The sequence below is a fragment of the Astyanax mexicanus genome, chromosome 15 (assembly GCF_023375975.1).
Source record: "Astyanax mexicanus isolate ESR-SI-001 chromosome 15, AstMex3_surface, whole genome shotgun sequence".
Classification (NCBI taxonomy): Eukaryota; Metazoa; Chordata; class Actinopteri; order Characiformes; family Acestrorhamphidae; genus Astyanax; species Astyanax mexicanus.
In genome coordinates this window covers 42,221,573-42,242,113 of record NC_064422.1, presented here as the reverse complement: position 1 = coordinate 42,242,113, position 20,541 = coordinate 42,221,573, and the positions used below count along the sequence as shown (strand labels likewise).

At 36.3% G+C, this 20,541-nt stretch overlaps 1 protein-coding gene across 1 annotated transcript in view; it reads left to right on the top strand.

Moving 5' to 3' along the window:
- mtr (5-methyltetrahydrofolate-homocysteine methyltransferase) overlaps positions 1-20,541 on the top strand; it is a 54,584-nt gene that overhangs the window by 16,029 nt on the left and 18,014 nt on the right. Inside the window, exons 12-25 of the mRNA XM_022670310.2 lie at positions 841-920; positions 2,632-2,744; positions 3,790-3,930; positions 4,615-4,800; positions 6,008-6,187; positions 7,039-7,155; positions 10,051-10,191; positions 11,777-11,866; positions 12,659-12,811; positions 15,891-15,998; positions 16,502-16,602; positions 17,443-17,510; positions 18,644-18,764; positions 18,867-18,948. Of these exons, the coding sequence (XP_022526031.2) occupies positions 841-920; positions 2,632-2,744; positions 3,790-3,930; positions 4,615-4,800; positions 6,008-6,187; positions 7,039-7,155; positions 10,051-10,191; positions 11,777-11,866; positions 12,659-12,811; positions 15,891-15,998; positions 16,502-16,602; positions 17,443-17,510; positions 18,644-18,764; positions 18,867-18,948 (1,681 nt within the window). The remainder of the gene's footprint in view (positions 1-840; positions 921-2,631; positions 2,745-3,789; positions 3,931-4,614; positions 4,801-6,007; positions 6,188-7,038; positions 7,156-10,050; positions 10,192-11,776; positions 11,867-12,658; positions 12,812-15,890; positions 15,999-16,501; positions 16,603-17,442; positions 17,511-18,643; positions 18,765-18,866; positions 18,949-20,541) is intronic.

Sequence of the window (20,541 nt, the reverse complement as noted above, 5' to 3'; positions counted from 1 at the left end):
TTACCTTATTTTTATAAGACACATTTAGCGGCACTAGTAAGGATGCTACATCAAAGTGAACAAGGGTGTTGCCATGTTTCCCTTCTAATGGGGAAGCTGGGGGAAGCTCTCTAAAACTCTTTTCTTGTAAATTAATTGTAAAGTGCTGGATGTTAATCTGCACAGATTTCTCTCCTGAAAACTGTTTAGTTGGGTGAGTAAAGCGCTTCCGTTTATTTACAGTAAACTTAGATTTCCCATATTGTTTGTCTAAGGGTGAGTTTTCAGTAAAGTTTCTCCAAGACTAAGGCTGGGTGCAGCAGCATTAGACTTAGCCGCTAACCTCAGCAGTAGCGGGACGTAAATGCCACCTGATAGTGCTTGACTGAGGACTGAGTGTTCTGGTAACCCAGGAAGCTAACAGCTAGCGGTTGATCCCACGTTGCTTGTTTTAACTTGGCAAACACGCAGACTATAGTCCAATATACTCACCTCTGAACAGTGAAAGAGCTAGTGCTTAGCGCTGTGGTTAACTGCTAATGCTAATGCTGCTGCACCCAGCCTTAGTGCTGGAGAAACTTTACTGAAACTCCTGTATAACTCTGTACTTCAGTGGAGTGGCTTTACTGCTCTTTAATACCTGACTGGTAGAATTCATACATAAGGAGCACCGGATTATAAGCAGCACTGATGATAATTGGGAAAATGAAAGGATTTTAAATGTGCCTTATAGTCTGAAGAATACGATATGTGTGTGTTTTGCATTTCTGTCTGCTATATATATATATATATATATATATATATATATATATATATATATATATATTTTTTTTTTTTTTTTTTTTTTTTTTTCTGATGCAGGGCAATATCTGAGAGTGTGAAGCAGTGCTCACCCAGAGTTCCTCAGAAAGACATCTTCAATGACTACATGCTGCTCTCTGGTAAATTATAATCTAATCCTCCAATGTCTTAACATTTAAAGATTACTGATATAATATCAACAATAACTGATGCAGGGAGTAGCTTCTCATTTGTAAAACAGCTATCAGGAAGTGGAAATGGATATTACAGGGTTCCTGCAGGTCCTTAAAAAGTCTTAAAATGTTTTAATAAAAAAAAATAGATAATTGAAGCCTTAAATTGTCTTAAATTTACTGTAAATTTGCTGTAGGTATTTTTTTGGATGGTGTGTTAAATTCTGTTGGGAAAACACATTTTAACATTAATAGCGAGTTACTGGGGAGAGAACTTAAGGTTAGCATAGAGCTAGCTAACATTAGCGGCGAGCTAGCTAACGTTACTGGGGAGAGAACTAAGGTTAACGTAGAGCTAGCTAACATTAGCGACGAACTAGCTAATGTTACTGGGGAGAGAACTAAGGTTAGGGTAGAGCTAGCTAACATTAGCTGCAAGCTAGCTAACGTTACTGGGGAGAGAACTAAGGTTAGGGTAGAGCTAGCTAACATTAGCTACAAGCTAGCTAACGTTACTAGGGAGAGAACTAAGGTTAGGGCAGAGATAGCGAACATTTGCGGAGAGCTAGCTAATATTAAAGGGAAGCGAACTAAGGTTAGCAGAGTTAATATTAGCGGCGCGCTAGTGAACATACTAACGTTAGTGGCGAGCTAGCTAACGTTACTGGGGAGAGAACTAAGGTTAACGTAGAGCTAGCTAACGTTAGCAGTGAGCTAGTTAACCATACTGGGGAGAGATGTAAGGTTAGCATAGAGCTAGTCAACATTTGCGGAGAGCTAGCTAATGTTGAAGGGATGTGAACTAAGGTTAGCAGAGTTAATATTAGTGGCACTCTAGCTAACATACTAACGTTAGTGGCGAGCTAGTTAACGTTCCTGGGGAGAGAACTAAGGTTAGCGCAGAGCTAGCTAACATTAGCAGTGAGCTAGTTAACCATACTGGGGAAAGATGTAAGGTTAGTGTAAGGTTAGCGTAAAGCTAGCTAACGTTAGCAGAGAGAGAACTAACGTTAGCAGAGTTATCATTAGCGGTGGGCTAGCTAACATTACTGGGGAGAGAACTAAAGTTAGGGTAGAGCTTGCCAACATTTGCGTAGAGCTAGCTAATGTTAAAGGGAAGAGAACTAAGGTTAGCAGAGTTAATATTAGCGGCACGCTAGCTAACATACTAACATTAGCAGTGAGCTAGTTAACCATACTGGGGAGATATGTAAGGTTAGCGTAAAGCTAGCTAACGTTAGCAGAGAGAGAACTAACGTTGGCAGAGTTATCATTAGCGGTGGGCTAGCTAACATTAGGGGTGAGCTAGCGAACATGCTAACATGTTCTGCATTACAATGGAACAAAATTGGAAGAAAATTGATAACAAATGTGAAATATTAAGTTTTAATTTATTTTCGACTTAAGTTTGACTATATTTTTAAGTCTTAAAAATGTCTTGAAGAGCATTAAATTTGCTTTTAAAATGGAGCAAAAATCCTGTAGTAATCTGTTTTAGATTTAGGGTCAAATTATTGCATTATATACATCAAGCAGAGAAAATATCTAAGGAGATTTTAGTGTTTAGCATGTAGAATTATTTGTAATATCAGTTGAATAATTGAGTAGTTTTGAGTTGGATTTGTTCAGATGGGTGTAATTTAGTTTGATCGTATTAAAGTATCTGTTATGTTAATAGGTCTGGAGCCGTTTCGGATTGGGCCATACACAAACTTTGTGAACATCGGTGAACGCTGTAACGTTGCTGGATCACGCAAGTTCGCCAAGCTCATCATGTCCGGGAATTATGAGGTAATTTACAGTGTAATCAGAGATTATTTAATGAATATTGATATTATTTTACATTTCCAAAAATAACATTTTGAATTCTGGTCACAAGTTGTTTAAGAAAAAGGAATATTATATATACATATATATATATATATATATGTATATATAATAACTAGGTTTATAACTAAATTGTGACCTAAATTTTAAATATTATCTTTGGAAATGTCAAATAATATAGACCAATTTATTATATATTGTTTATATAAAATATGTGTGTGTCTCAGATTTTGCTATTTATTGTTATATGTTTGAGTAAAAGCAACTTTATTGTTTTATTCTATAAACTACAGACGACATTTCTCCCAAATTCCAAATAAATATTGTGTCATTTAGTTCATAACACCACATGTTCATATTCATTTACAAACAAAAATATATATTTTTTTGTAATACAGGAGTACTAGAACTAAAATTTAAGTACTATTAAAAAACATTAAGCCTTTTTATTATCTATATGTTTTTTGTTTATTAATTAGTATATTTTCCTTTGTGATACAGTAGCGCATCACAAAGGAAAATATTAATAATAAAATAAGTGAATACTAATTAATAAACAAAAAACATATAGATAATAAAAAGGCTTAATGTTTTTTAATAGTACTTAATTTCTCAAAAAAATTGATTATCATTGAAAAGTTTTTTACTTAATTTCTGTAATTCAGTTCTGAATGTATAAACAATATATATATATATATATATGTATGTATTACACAGAGAGTGATCTATTTTAAGTGTTTATTTCTTTCATTGTTAATGATTATGCCTTACAGCCAATGAAAACCCAAAAATCTCTCATAATTAGAAATCAGTGTATCAGAAAATAAGAATATTATACAAGACCAATTGGTACTTTTGGCAGTGATGTGGGCAGTGTGCCAAATCCTGCTGGAAAATGAAATCCACATCTCCATAAAAGTTGTCAGGAGAGGGAAGCATGTTATATAATTGTATAATTTATATATATATATATGTTATTTTGTGTGTGTGTGTGTGTGTGTGTGCGCAGGAGGCGTTGAGTATAGCTAAAGCTCAGGTAGAGATGGGGGCTCAGGTGCTGGATATTAACATGGATGAAGGGATGCTGGAGGGACCGGCCGCCATGACGCGCTTCTGCAACCTGATCGCCTCCGAGCCGGACATCGCCCGAGTAATAACCTCTTATCTTCTTTAATTACAGATATTAAACATTTTATACTAGTTTAATAAAAAATATTAAACTCCTAGGTTCTGTTTACAGTGTACAGGTTAAATATCAGTGTTAAATCAAGGCTAAAGCTGTGGAGAATCTGGGATTTTCTGAGTAAGGGATCAACATGGGGCCATAATATTTAGAGATCTTACACATTAAAATTACTTAAAATTACTGAATTAATTTTTAATATTCTGCCAAATATTTTACCTCTCCCCCCCAAAAATGTAATAAAAGTATGTAAAACAAAATACAAAAATTATATATTTTTAAATATAGTTGGTTAGTTTATTATTCTTTGCAGTTATTTGAAAATGATTTGCATTTGGATTTTTGCCAGTATTTGATAAAATTTTTCTGTTTTTGTAGATTTTGCTGGAAATTCTCGTTCGCTTCTGCTTCATTTTTTCCTCTATACGTGTATAATCATCAATTTTGATTTGATTAATTTTATGTTATATAAAGTTTTGTGTAAAATTTTGGCACAAAATTAACTTCATAATCAATATCCCCACTAATTTGACATGCATTTTCTGAAATCTGGCCCTGTGGCCCCTCCCCTAGAACCGCCAGCACTAAAGCTAAAGCTAAAGCTACCTGTAACACTGTCTGTGTGAATGTTTTGGGTTCTGCTGTGTTCAGGTGCCGCTGTGTATCGACTCGTCGAACTTCGCGGTGATCGAGGCGGGGCTGAAGTGCTGTCAGGGTAAATGCATCGTTAACAGCATCAGTCTGAAGGAGGGGGAGGAGGAGTTTCTCAAACGAGCCAATCAAGTGCGGCGCTACGGAGCTGCTGTCGTCATCATGGCCTTCGATGAGGAAGGACAGGTCTGTGCCATTTTGTAGCAGTTATACAAAAAAGACCAGTGTTTTAAAATATCTGCATTTTCATTTGAAGCTATAGGAGAAAATGGAAAATTAATCAGAACCATTAGAGCACAAATATGGTCCGTAACCAGAACAACTGTTTGTAATGTCCTGTAGAAGAAAGTCGTCACTGGTGTACTAAGTAAAACCAAAGCAGTTGATGACAGAAACATTGTGAGAGCGGTAAAGTATAACAATCTAGAAGACTTCATTAACAAAAGAACAGAGGCTTCAACAGAAGATGAAAACCACTAATAACAAGATGAAAAGTAAGACCAGGCTGAAATTTACCAAGAAATATAGAGACTAAAGCCTGTAAACTGATTGTGGACTGATGAGACAAAGATTAACCTAATGTGATGAAAAGACTAAAGTTTGGAGAAAGAAAAGTTCTGCTCACGATTCCAAACATACCAGCTCATTTGTGAAACATGGTGGAGGGAGTGTCATGATGTGGGCTTGAACAACTTGAAGGAGTTAATCAGGGGAAAAATGAAAAGTTTTAAACGTCCCTTAACCTTAAGCTTAAACTTACAGGGGTTGGACAAAGAAACTGAAACACCGGTCATTTTAGTGTGGGAGGTTTCAGGGCTAAACTGGAGCAGCCTGGTGGCCAAACTTCATTAATTGCACATTGCACCAGTAAGAGCAGAGTGTGAAGGTTCAATTATCAGGGTAAGAGCACAGTTTTACTCAAAATATTGCAGTGCACACAACTGCTAAAGCATCTGTGACCAACCACATCTAACAGGATTAACTGTGGACGCTGTAAGAGGAAGCTGTCTGAAAGGGATGTTTGGGTGCTAACCCGGATTGTATTCACTTTAATTTACCTTTTATCTTTTAATTTAAGTTTATCTGTTCCAATACTTTTGCTCTTAAGAAAAATGTGTGGGTTCAGACAGAATGTGCTACAGTATCTTTTGAACTGTGTTTCAGATCCAGATGTAAATTCCTAGAAATATAAGCTAAAATGTTTTGTCTCATTCATATTTTTATACTTCAGTCTACAGAACAAATAAAGTGATCAGCCTTACTCTTCCAATACTTTCTGAGGGCACTGTATATACAGTATTATAATACAAATTGTTTGTTAGGCATACAATTTGGACCTAAATTATCATTACTGTTGTTATTATTATTGTTAATAGTAGTTCTATCTCCCCAGGCCACTGAAATCGATCAGAAGGTCCAGATCTGTACTAGAGCCTATCACCTCCTGGTCAGTAAGGTGGGGTTTAACCCCAATGACATCATCTTCGATCCCAACATCCTCACTATAGGCACCGGGATGGAGGAGCACAACATGTACGCCATCAATTTCATCAGAGCCACCAGCATTATAAAGGTACAACTGACCACACAGAGACCAGTATCTACAGATTAATCACATTTTACATCATCATTATCCATTCATATTTTTTTTTTCTTCTTAGTAAATGAATAGTGAAGTGATCTAGACTATGAAGAAACACATAAGGAAACATGTAGTAACTTAAAAATGTTAAACTCTCGCTCTTCCTTTCCTTGGTGGTCCTGATGAGTGCCAGTTTCACCATCATAAGGTTTTTGATGTTTTTTTTTTTTTTTTTTGTCAATGCACCTGAGGATACTTTCAAAGTTCTTGAAATTCTTCTTTTCAGATTGACTGACCTAATTCTTTCTTAAAATATTCTTTTCTTTACTTAAGTAGTTAAGTAGTTGTTGCTTCTCATAATCTAGATTAGAACATTACTCAAATATTCACTATTCACTGTATACCTGTAACTCTACCTCTTCACTACTTTACTTTAACTGATGCTCTCAAACACTTTATTAAGAGACAAGAAATTCAAGTAATTAACTCTTGATGAGTTCAGCACAGCTGTTAACTGAAAGCCTGAATTCCAGTTGACTCTACCTCATAAAGCTGACTGAGAAAATCCAGCAGAGATCTATAAAACTGTGTAATCTAAACAAGAGATGCTACTTTGAGTAATTTAAAATATAAAACATATTCTGGTTTGTTTAAAAAAAAAAATGTTAATGAAATAATTCTATATTTGTCTTTATAGTTTGGATGATTTTAGTATTAATCTACAATGCAGAACATTTTAAAATAAAGAAAAAACACAACATTTAAGGTGTGTCCAAACTTTTAAGCTGTTCTTTATTTCTCTCTCTCTCTCTCTCTCTCTCTCTCTCTCTCTGTGAGTGTAGGAGACGTTACCTGGAGCTCGGGTCAGTGGGGGTCTTTCTAATCTGTCCTTCTCGTTCCGAGGAATGGAGGCAATCAGAGAGGCCATGCATGGAGCGTTCCTCTACCATGCTATTAAGGTACAACAGTACTTCAGTTTATCTCAAACAGCTCAACTTCTAAATGTATCATGTGTCTTTCTAATAATTTTAGATATCTACTATGCCAGCCAATTCATTCTTATGATTCACACTTAATTCCAGTGTAATAGGAAGCATAATTTAGCTTTTTGCTAGGTTCTTGTTTAGAATTGTCCCATTCCACCTTAAATAGGACATATTATACCTGTTTTTCTATTTGTTTTTTAAAGTTAGAATACTGTAGGTTAGGGGTGTGACGAGATATCGTGCCACGAGATCTCGCGAGATTAAATGTGACTATATTTCTCGTCAAGCTTAAACCTATCTCGCGGGAGATAAAAAACAGTTTAATGTAGACTTTTTAAGAGGGATCTGGCAACCCAGTAGCAGCGAGTGTGAGAGCAGCTCTCAGCAGAAGGGGAAAATTCGGGCATTTGTATAGAACAGAGGTCACTAATGGGCGGACCGCGGTCCGGACCCAAACGTTGTCCAATGCGGACCCAAACCGATAAACTACTGAGAAGGATTTAATTGTGCGGCGCAGTAAACTCACAGACCAATCACGTGTGGAGTAAGATCACCAAACCCTCTCTTCAGTCTATCAGATCTGTGCAGACGCGGTAAGGAAAAAAATAAATAAACAAACACACCGCTCCTCACGCGGGATTGAACCCGTGTTGTCAGGGTCGCGGTCCCGCGGCCGTGAAAAACCGCCTTTATAAGGAGATAGGAAGCCCGAGAACGGGTGGAAAAACGAGAACGGGCGGAAACTAGTCACGCCGAGTGCGACAGAGAGACAGGGATAAATGTAAACAAAATCTGTCCAGAGAGGCATTTCTTCTTCTTCTTCTTCTTCTTCTTCTTCTTCTTCTTCTTCTATATTTTTACATCATTCAGTTCAAACAACCTTACATGATAGAGCACTTAATTATTTAACATAATTAAATACCCCTGGCACAGAAGATGCTTCTGCTACTTTTAAGTTGTATGTCTGGCTGCATTTTGGCTCCAGTGGAAACAATAAACGGTAACAGAGTGACCAACAAGACACAAACCATATATAAATACTGTAAGTAAATCCTACACGTGACTGTTTCATAGACAGCTGTACTAATCCCTTAGCTCTGTACTGTATTAAAAACACGTTCTGTCTCTGTTTCACTTCAACCATAGCCTTAATATGACTGGTTATGATTATGAATAGTTAAATTACAAGAGATTTAGGAGAAAAAAAACACAAACCATAGTCTAAATATGACTGGTTATGGATTGCACTTATTGTTTGCACTATATAAGACCTAGAAAAGTTGTATTTTTATTTTTTATTCTTATTTCTATTCCTTATAGAATCAATGTGTGAGAGAAACCAGTCTGTTAAGTTTGCGGCATATGAGTTTGTCCAAAAAAAAAAAGTTTTTTTTTTTTTATTTAATTTTTAAATCTCGTCTCGTCTCGTTATCATGAACCCAATATCGTGTCTCGTCTCGTGGTATTAGTGTCTCGTCACACCCCTACTGTAGGTCTATGGTCTGTACAAAACATGTTCATGAAGTTCTTCACAAAAAAACACTCTTACATAAAGATAAAGATCTCACTAGCTATTCTATTCCTACCAGTTTAAGTTCCTTTCAGAATGAGCCGTTTAAGGGCTCTGTCACTCTTATGCAAATAAGCTGAGTAATAACCAAATGTTAGTGTTAGTTTGTGCTAAATAGCAAAACGCAAACAAGCTAGTTTACACTAAACTATTTGGAAGTACTTACATTCCCTCATCTGCTGACTTGCAACAGACAGTAGAGAGTACAGATCCCTCCCTCAGAACTGTTTTACTGTTCAAAGGTGAGTATTATAAACCTGTATCCTGCTGCTAACCCTGGCTAGCACTGCTGGAACAGCATTAGTCGAAAAAATTGCTAGCTCTTTCACCACTACCTAAAATAGCCTCACTCTAGTGCTGTCAAGTGACATTAGCTGCTAATGCTAATGCTCCAGCCTTAGTGCTGGAGAAATTTAAGAATCTAAGTTTACTGTAAGTAAATTAAAGCGCTTTACTCACCCAAATAAACAGATTTCGGAAGTAAAATCTCTGTAAATGTACATCCTGTGTAGATTAACATAAGCATGTTGTGAAGAAAAGAACCAGAATATGTTGAACCAACATTAATTCAATGGTTATTTTAATTAAAAAAAAAAGATAGTTCTACATGTGTGTGTTTCTTTGTGATTCAGCCATTGAAATCCCATACCCTTATTGTTTGCACACAAGAATTAGATAAATTGTTCCATAGACTGTATAGAGCTGGACAGAGCATCGTCTCTAAAGTGAAACCATCACAGGTCGGGCGCAGAAAGCTGTGTAACCCCACCCATCCCCATAGGTTTCAATGGCAAAACAGGCAACTTTCAATCACGTTTTTTTTCTAATATACTGTAATTCTACCTCCATTATTTAAATGCAGCAGCTAGTGTAACCTCTGCTTATATTGTTAATTTTTTATATCCCCACAGAATTCAATTTTTAAAAACGTTATTCATCTTTATTAAAAAAAAGGTGTGTTTATTGTAAAAGGGCTGGTTATGGGCGGGACCAATAACAGACCGTCAGCTCCGCTCTGCAGTCTGTGACCTCGAGGCAGCCCTCAGGGGCGGGGTTATTTAAATGAGTTGGCTGTCTCTCCACAGTCTTTCTCCCTCCTCTGGTCTCTACTGCGCAGACTCGGGTTTCAGGATCGCCAACATGGAGGAAGATTTTGGCTTAATTTTCACTGAATGAATGGGAACGGAGACACGACGTCCATCTTTTTTTACAGACTGTGAATTGTTCTAATATAATTGCTTTATTCGCTGTAAGAAATGCCTGTTTCTGTTTATCCGTCTCTGTTGCGCCCCCTGCAGGATGGGATGGATATGGGGATTGTGAATGCGGGAAATCTGCCGGTGTATGATGATATTGATAAGGAGCTGCTGGTTCTGTGTGAGAACCTCATCTGGAACAAAGACCCAGAAGCTACAGAGAAACTGCTGCAGTACGCTCAGGTACAGTGGGTCTGGAGATGTGGATTTCATTTTCCAGCAGGACTTGGCGCTCTGCCCACACTGTAAAAAGTCAACAGTAAAATAAATAAACACATAAAATAGATCACCCTGTGTTTAATACATCTATATAATATTTGGTACCACTTTAAAATAAGCCTACCCTAATAAAGTTTTTTTTAAATAGTTCATTAATGAGTTTATTAATTACTATTGATAAGGTTGTAAATGCTTTAAAAATCATTGATTAAAAGTTACAACACATCAATTGAAAAGGCAACAGTGATCCGTTGTTTGCTTAGTCATTTAATTCAACCTAGTCATTTAATTTATAGTAAATAGTTAAACATACTTACCAATATATTAATATGATGAGGTTTATGGAAAACACAAAGTAAGATCAGTATTTAGGAAGATCTGAGGTTTGACAGTAAAATCGAGTGTAAAATCAAAGTTGCAAATTTTCTATTTATGTGTTGTTATATATTTATTAACTGCTTATTAATGTTTGTTTTAAGTATTTGCAACCCAATTAATAACCATTAATAAACTAACTAATAAACCTTTCATTAACCCTTTATAAAAGTAGTCTTATTTTAAATTGGTACCCACATATTGAACTAAATTACTGAAATAAAGTAACTTTTTAATGATATTATAATTTTCTAGTTATGTAAGTTATGTAAGTAAACAGGAGACCTGCTGCCATACTGCTGTCCCATGACTTTTGGCACTTCAGTGTATGTTTGCTTTCAGATATAATGTAATTTCTGAAGGCAGTCCTGTTCAGTGTCAACATGAATCCCCTCAGCATTCAGTCTTACTGCTCTCAGCTTTAGGCCCAGAATATAATATATAATACAATTTAAAGCCAAGAAACACAATTTCACATTTTATTCCCCCCAACATTTTTCACTCTGTCAGATTTCTCCTGCTCTATTTATCTTCTTTCTTTCTTTCTTTATCTGTCACTCCACTTATCATTTTTATGCCGTGCTGTCATAATCCATTCTGGACTAATCCTGCAAAACATCACAAGAGTGATATTTAGCCTTGTATATACAGCTCTGAAAAAAAAATAAAATAAGAGAGCACTTAAAAACGATGAGTTTCTTTGATTTTACCAAATTGAAAACCTCTGGAATATAATCAAGAGGAAGATGGATGATCACAAACCATCAAACCACCAAACTGAACTGCTTGAATTTTTGCACCAGGAGTAAAGCAGCATAAAGTTATCCAAAAGCAGTGTGTAAGACTGGTGGAGGAGAACATGATGCCAAGATGCATGATTAAAAACTGTGATTAAAAAACAGGGTTATTCCACCAAATATTGATTTCTGAACTCTTAAAACTCTTTATGAATATGAACTTGTTTTCTTTGCATTATTTGAGGTCTGAAAGCTCTGCATCTTTTTTGTTATTTCAGCCATTTCTCATTTTCTGCAAATAAATGATTTTACTCAAACATATACCGTATTTTTCGGACTATAAGGCACATTTAAAATCTTAAAATATAAGGTGCGGAAAAGATAACCATATAAAACTTTGTTCACTATCATAACTATGGTATTTAACTATCTTTTAGAATTATGCTAAAGGAGGGAAGAAGGTGATTCAGACAGATGAGTGGAGAAAAGGAAATGTGGAGGAGAGACTGGAGTACGCTCTTATTAAGGTGGGAGTGTGTGTATGTGTATATATATGTATGTGTGTGTGTAAACCTGTGTGTTGGTTTATTACAATTTAGTTGTTACATTTAAAAGAACTTGTATCTCCTTTGTTTTTAACATTTTCTGATAATTTTGCTAATGCTTAATGGTATTATCATATTATCTTTGATAGTATTTTTTTTATGTTGCAGCTCTATCCATATATTTAATTCTATAATTAAAGCATTGATAAGGGAGTTGTGTAGATAAAGTGTTATATATAATGTTCTCCACTGTAATTATCTAATGTGTGTGTGTGTGTGTGTGTGTGTATTTGTGTATATGTATATGTGTGTATGTGTTTGTTTGTGTTTGTGTGTATATGTGTTTGTATCTGTGTGTGTCTATGTATGTGTATATGTGTATGTTTGCGTGTGTGTATATTTGTATATATGTGTAAGTGTATATATATATATATATATATATATATATATATATATATATATATATATATATATATATATATATATTTGTGTATGTTTGTTGGTTTATTACAATTCAGTTATTATATTTATAAGAACTTGTATCTCCTTTGTTTTTTTCATATTTTCTTATAATACCATTATGCATAAAAATATACAAAAAATATATCATCATATTATCTTGTATAAAAAAAAATTATAAAGGAGTCGTTTAGACAAAATATTATTCTATACAGTGTTCTCCACTGTAATGATCATATGTTTGTGTGTGTGTGCGCGTGTAATATGTATATATGTGTATGTATATGTGTAATATATATGTGTGTGCGCTCATAGGGTATAGAGAAGTATGTAGTAGAAGATACAGAAGAGGCTCGAGCACAGACGGACCGTTACCCCCGTCCACTGCACGTTATAGAGGGTCCGCTGATGAACGGGATGAAGACTGTAGGTGATCTGTTTGGAGCTGGAAAGATGTTCCTGCCTCAGGTAAATCCTGCAGGTTTAAATGTATTATCTGTGTTATCATTATTATAATAAATACGACAATAGAGGGAACACAGATCATCCACAATCCAATTTTTTTTCTTCTGTTTAACCCGGCTCATATTGACCTGCTGCATGTTTAACCATCCAAAAGATGTCTGAAACCAAAAAAAATCATAGCAAGTCGTGTAAATATTTCATTACTAACTCCATTGCTAATTATTCTATCAATATTCAGTGCAATGGTGTTTTTATTAAAAAAAAATACATGTTCAAACTTTTTTTAATGTTACACTGCTTTATTTTTTTTAAAAGACCAACATGTTAAACAGTAGTTTTACATAACATTAAAATATAACATTGCAATTTTGTTTCAGTTTTTGTAGTTTTTGCTGGGGGTGGTTGCAAATATGTGAGATGAACCATTTTCATATTATATGTTGATTACACAAATTGAGGCAAGCAGAAGATGTTTCATAGTGAAAAAATACTTTTAACAATTTTCCTAGATCTTCAAACTTGACTTGTAACATAACAGGAGGGTTAAAGTACACATTCCAGACTTTAATTTTGGTTTCACCCTTTGGTAAGTCTCTCTTATTTCGCAGCACCGTAACAGCTGTTTATTGTTAATCAAGTCAAATCAAGAGACTTTTATTGTCATTACATCTGAGTATAGGCACGCAAACGAAATTATGTTAGTCCAGAACCTAAATAGTGCAACATGGTTCAGCTCCATCTCTGTGTGTTGAGGAGTCTGATTGCCTGGTGGAAGAAGCTGTTGCAGAGTCTGGTAGTGGAGGCTCAGATGCTCTGGTATCTTCTGCCGGACAGCATTAGATCGAAGATACTTTGTGAGAGATGGGTGGGGTCCTCCATGACGCGTTGCGTTGTTACATTGATTAATTTTTTCAGGCATTATTTAATGAAGAAAGAATGCACTCAAAGGGACCGATACCAAAACCAAGAATAATGAGACATTGTAAAGTTTGATGCATCTAAAAAAAAAAAATGAATATCGTTGAAAAGTTACTTTATTTTATCCATCACTGATTGGTGGAAACTTCACACTAGACCTCGAGCAGTTTGGACTGTGTGTCTCTCCACTCTTCCTCCAGACTCTGCTCCCTTTGATGTTTCCAAATGAAATGTAAAATGTACTGATGATCAGTGATGGTTTGGAGAGACATGTCTGTCATCTGCTGGTGTTGATCCACTGTGTTTTATTATCAAGTCTAAAGTCAGTGCAGTTTTGTTTTCCCACAAAATCTTACAGCACTTCATGCTTCCCTCTGCTGCTGGCAACTATTATGGAGATGCAGATTTCATTTTCCAGCAGGACTTTGCACACTGCCCACAGTACTGGCAAAAGTACCAGTTATAACCTATATAATATTTTAATTTTCTAAGACACTAATTTTTGGGTTTTATTTTTTGCTGTAAGCCATAATCATAATCAACAATTAAATAAATAAACACTTAGATACACATAGATCACTTTGTGTGTTTAATACATCTGTATAATATATGAGTTTCACATTTTGACCTGAATTACTGAAATTAAGTAACTTTTCAATGATATTCTAATTTTGAAATGAGATGCACCTGTAAGTGTGAGGATTGTGCCTTTTTTCCGCCCCTGATGAAAAAATGTACAACAGAAGACACTCCCCTTAAAATCACCAAGCAGAGTATTAACAGCTGCTGCTGCTGTTAACAGCGTCTTTACTGAAATCTCTAATGGTTGAGCCTCAGGGAGAGTTTCAGGCTCATTACATTTCAGATATAAGTAGAGACCTAAATTAAGTCAGGCGGCGAGGGACGCTGCGATAATGAACAAATAAAGTATCGTTTTAGTTTGCAATTTGTCTAATATTACTTGTTTCATATCATAACTGTGATGAAAAACCTTGTATCCCCAAAACGGCAATTTTACAGGAGGCGGAAATAATTATAATTACAATTTTAACTTTCCGAAGCATTTTGGTGCCTTTCTTTTGGTCCATTTATCATGAAAAAGACAGTAACTGGCAGATTTTATATAACACTTTATGGACAAAAGTACTGGGATGTCTGCTCTCATTCATCCTTTTTTTCTGAAATTAAGGGCATTAAAAGAGTTTATTCTGCTTTTTTTTTTACTGGATTTTTGATTTTCTAAAATAAGTGTTTTTGCATTAATGATATTTTTGCTGATATGGCAAAACATAGTTTCTTTTTTATTCTCAATTTTCAGGAATATAATATAATACAATATAATACAATATAATAAAATGAGAGACCACTTAAAAATGGTGATTTTCTTTGATTTTACCAAATTGAAATCCTCTTGAATATAATCAAGAGGAAGATGGATGATCTTAAGCCATCAAACCACCAAACTGAACTGCTTGAATTTTTCACCAGGAGTAAAGCAGCATAAAGTTATCCAAAAGCAGTGTGTAAGACTGGTGGAGGAGAACATGATGCCAAGATGAATTAAAAAACTGTAATTAAACAGTTAAAGTAAATACAGAAAATGTCAAAACAAATGCAAAGTAGATCTGTTTTCAAGAATATTGCTTAATCACAATATGAATTTGTTTAACGTTTTTATCACACATTTTGGCAATATTATTGCAAACGATGAGATAAGGCACAACCTTATTGACCACCTCACATAATCTCCAGCTCCCCAACTCATCATATCCAAAAGTATTGGACAGAGCTCCATCATTCCAGAGAATGCAATCTTTCCTAAATATCTTTTAATTATTAAGAGTATTTAGACACTGAAATTGGAATTGCAGCAAAAAGCAAAACAGATCCAAAACAGATCGCTGGTTAGAATCCTGGTCATGCAGCTTGTCATCAGCTGCCAGAGCCTTGAGAGAGCACAATTGGCCTTGCTCTCTCTGGGTGGCTCTCTTTCCCCTCATCACTCCTAGGGTGATGTGGATCAGCACAAGGCTGCGTCTGTGAGCTGATGTATCAGAACCGAGTCGCTGCGCTTTCCTCCGAGTGTTAGCGCTGTAATGCTACTCGGTAATGCTGCATCAGCATGCATCAGTGTGTGTGTGTGTGTGTGTCTGTGCGTGTTTAGGTGATAAAGTCGGCTCGTGTGATGAAGAAGGCCGTGGGGTATCTAATTCCCTTCATGGAGAAAGAGAGAGAGGAGATGATGGCGGCGTCGGGGGAGACCGAGGACACGGTGAGCGTTCACACACTTACAACAAAACTCAAACTAGGGCTTGGTGATGTGGATAAAAAAACTAATATCTCAATATATTTTCCTGAATGGCAATTTAGATATATATCTTAATATTTTTTAGTTCCATACGGTAATAATAAAAGAACATGTCTAAAATAAAACTACATGTTCCAAATTTTATATGGGCACTTTTATCATTCAGTGACACCTTATCAACCACCTGGCAACCGAGATGCCATGTGAGTTACCATAGCAACCCCTGGCAATAAAGTGGCATGCAAGGGCAGTGGTGGCTCAGTAATTAGAGTGATTTTTGATACCCAGGTTTATGGGGTTAATATGCTCAGATCTGTAAAAATGTTAACAGATGCATAATAATTTGTTGGCAAACACTGGCAACCTGCTCCCACTTTAAAGTCCTGTAGTGGATCCAAAGCTTCAGGTGATCAGGTGTCTGATCAGGAATTTGTATCTGTGTCTGATCTGTGTTTATATCTCTGCAGGATCCGTATCAGGGTACGATCGTTCTGGCCACGGTGAAGGGAGATGTTCACGATATTGGCAAAAACATTGTGGGTGTCGTTCTGGGATGCAACAACTTTCGGTATGTTGATCTGTACAATATATCCTCTTGCGACCCAGTGTCCTCATATGGGGACGTTACATTTCTGCTTCTCTGCACCATGATGCTTCATTTTTTAAAACAATAAACCCTTTGGCCTCATATGGAGTCACTGCCCGTACCATCTAGTGGTCACATGACATCATTACACTCAATTGATTAAAAACAAGATAGCGGGAATCCCAGTTGAAAGTTTTTACAGCCAGTCCAGACAGAAATTCTCATCCATTTTTACTTTTAAAACTAGTTTATTTACTTAATGTAGAAAACAACAAAAAATGTTTTAAGACTAATTGGGTCCTTCTGATGGCAATGGATCATTTTTAATCATCAGCAAAACCTTTCCAAGAATTCAGTAATGAATCCTACCATCAGCAGCCGGAGTCCGAGAGAGAGAGAACTGTAGGTCATGATGTTTCTCTTTGGGTGGGTAGAGTAGGTGATGCTCCCTCCCCTCATCATTCCCATTGGGATGCAGCCTATTGATGCTTCAGCCCATTGATGCTGCAACCTAGTGATGCTAGTATATAGTATAGGTGCATTAAATCACCTGTATATGTGGGTATTGAGTATTTAATTGATTTAAGCTCAGAATTGCTCCTGTTGTTGTTATGACGGCTACAATAAACCCATCATCAGTCACTGTAATGGGGCAGTTAGCAGAGCTCTCGCTGCTAATGAATGACTGCAGGGGTCTGGAGATTATGCAGTTATCATTGATTAAATACAGTTGTGTGTGTGTGTGTGTTGTATAATTGTGCTGTGGTGTTTCAGAAGAGTGTGTGTGTATAAATAGTTATATCTTTATTTGTGTGTGTGTAGGGTGATTGATTTGGGGGTGATGGTACCGTGTGATCGAATCCTGAAGGAGGCGATTGAGAAGAAAGCAGGTGAGCTGAGTTTTCACAAAACTCAAACCCAGCAGAGGACATATTTAAAAAAAATTACTGTCTCACAGTGCAGTTTGCATATAAACATGCCATACTACCTCTATATATATATTTACTTTAAAATGATCGGTTTGTCTAATTTAACTATTTATAGGTTTATGTTTAAGTAAAATAAACATGGTTGTTTTATTCTATAAACTTCAGACAACATTTCTCCCTAAATTCCAAATATAAATATTGTCATTTAGAGCATTTATTTGCAGAAAATGAGAAATGGCTGGAAAAACAAAAAAGCTTGAGCTTTCAGACCTCAAATAATGCAAAGAAAAGTTCATATTCGTTCAAGTTTTAAGGGTTCAGAAATCAGTATTTGGTGGAATAACCCTGGTTTTTAATATCAGTTTTCATGCATCTTTGCATAATGTTCTCCTCCACCAGTCTTACACACTGCTTTTGGATAACTTTATGCTGCTTTACTCCTGGTGCAAAAATACAAGCAGTTCAGTTTGGTTTGATGGCTTGTGATCATCCATCTTCCTCTTGATTTTATTTCAGAGGTGAAATCAAAGAAACTCATATTTTTTTTGTCCCCAGAACTATATATATAATTTTTCTTTTGTATGTGTGAATGCACTTTTGTTAGGTGTGTAATTTTACAAAAAATACAAGCAAACATTGGTGCAGTTAAATGGGATAATAATCTGTTAGATATGTATTCTTGTATAAGAATATTCTTAGTGCAAAGCTCCAGAATGGTAGGTGAAAGTGGGTGTGAGTTTGCAAGGAACATTTGAAGTACTGGGCGAGGTAGAGAAGTAGTTGCAACAATTTAGTAGGATTTTAGAAGATTTAGTTACTTTTTTATCGATTGATTGATTTAATTTTTTATTAGCTTTATAGACTTGCAGGTGTGCTTGGTCATTGTCTTATTGCATGACCCAACTGGGCTTCGTCTTAAGCTTCAGCTCACAGATAACTTGTTCACTGATATTCAACTTTTCACACCTAAAGATTGCATAATTGATTCCCTGGTTTTTAATCATTTTTGTAATTTTAGGAACCAACCCTAAAACCAACCTATAAAGTAAAAATGTAAAAACACTTTTTTTAATATATGTTCTTGTGTTGTGTAGATGTTATCGGTTTGTCTGGTCTCATCACGCCGTCTCTGGATGAGATGATTCATGTTGCGAAGGAGATGGAGCGCCTGAGTTTGAAGACGCCTCTGCTGATTGGAGGAGCCACAACATCAAAGTTAGTTTTTCTGTTTTTTTTATATTTAAACCATCTAAAATAAAATGTGCAGCAAGCCTGTTGTATCCTGATTTAATTCTGTTTGTTTATGTGTTTGAACAGAACCCACACGGCGGTGAAGATCGCCCCCCGCTACAGCTCGCCGGTGATCCATGTTCTGGATGCGTCTCGCAGTGTAGTAGTGGTGAGATTTAATTATTTAGTTAATGTACATTAAAAAAGATACTATAACAGAGAACTACAGGGGTTGGACAGTGAAACTGAAACACCTGTCATTTTAGTGTGGGAGGTTTCACGGCTGATCAAATCACGGCAGAATTCAATGTGCACCTCAACTCTCCTGTTTCCACCAGAACTGTCCGTCACCACAATCAATTATTGTGCTCTAAAAGCAGGTGTTTCAGTTTCATTGTCCAACCCCTGTATGTATTATATACAGATATATTAGGCAGATCTGAGATGTAGAGCAGGTTACATATATATATATATATATATATATATATATATATATATATATATATATATATATACCGTATTTTTCGGACTATAAGGCGCACTTAAAATCTTTTAATTTTCACAAAAATTGACAGTGCGTCTTATAATACGGTGCGCCTTTTGTATGGATTTTACTCGTCAGGTTGTAAGGAGCAGTAAACACACACTCCGTGCAGCGTTATAGAGAGTTTCAGTGCTATACAGAGTCCAGAGCCGTGCAGCTCCGAGGCTGAGCAGCAATAGCATTAGCTAGATGCTAACCGCTAAGCTAGCTAGCTTATTCACTGAGATCAGTATTATCTAAATTTTACTCGTCAGGTTGTAAGGAGCAGTAAACACACACTCCGTGCAGCGTTATACAGAGTTTCAGTGCTATACAGAGTCCAGAGCCGTGCAGCTCCGAGGCTGGAGCAGCAAATAGCATTAGCTAGCTTATTCACTGTTCAGAGATCAGTATTATCTAAATTTTACCCGTCAGGTGTAAGGAGCAGTAAACACACACTCCGTGCAGAGCCGTGCCGCTCCGTGGCTGGAGCAGCAATAGCATTAGCTAGATGCTAACCGCTTAGCTAGCTAGCTTTTTCACTGTTCAGAGATCAGTATTTTCTAAATTTAGCACTTTTAATACTGCTGGAGCAGTATTATTAGAGTTAGATGCTAATCGCTAAGCGTTCACCGTTCAGAGGTGAGTTATCGGCCTGTAAGTCTGTGCTGCTTTGCCTGGCTAGCATTAGCTAGATGCTAAGCGCTAACTCTCTCAGAGGTGAGTTTTATCAGCCTGTAATCTGCTTGTTTACCGTGTTAAAACAAGCTACGGGGGACGAATCGCTAGCTAATATCTCACTGTCTTACCAGAACACGCAGGATTACTCAGTGTAACGCTGTCGTTTAAGTTTGGGTTAACTTTACTAGTTTAGGTGACTAGCTAGCGTGCTAGCGGATAGCTATGCTAACGCTGGTGCAGCAAGCCTTAGTGGACATCTGGAAATCTAAGCTTACTGTAAATAAACTGAAGCACGTTACTCACCCAAATAAACAGTTTTCAGGAGAGGAATCTGTGTAGATTAATATCCAGCACTCGTTTGACTTTGAAAGAGCTATATTTTGTATACTGAGACGCTCCACCGGCAAGCGACCACCCCCGGTGGGGGAAGGGAAACATGGCGCCACCCCTGTTCACTTTGATATAGGCACCCTTTCTAGTGTCACTTAACGCGCCTTATAATGCGATGCGCCCTATGTATGGAAAAATAGCAGAAAATAGGCGTTCTTTGATAGTGCG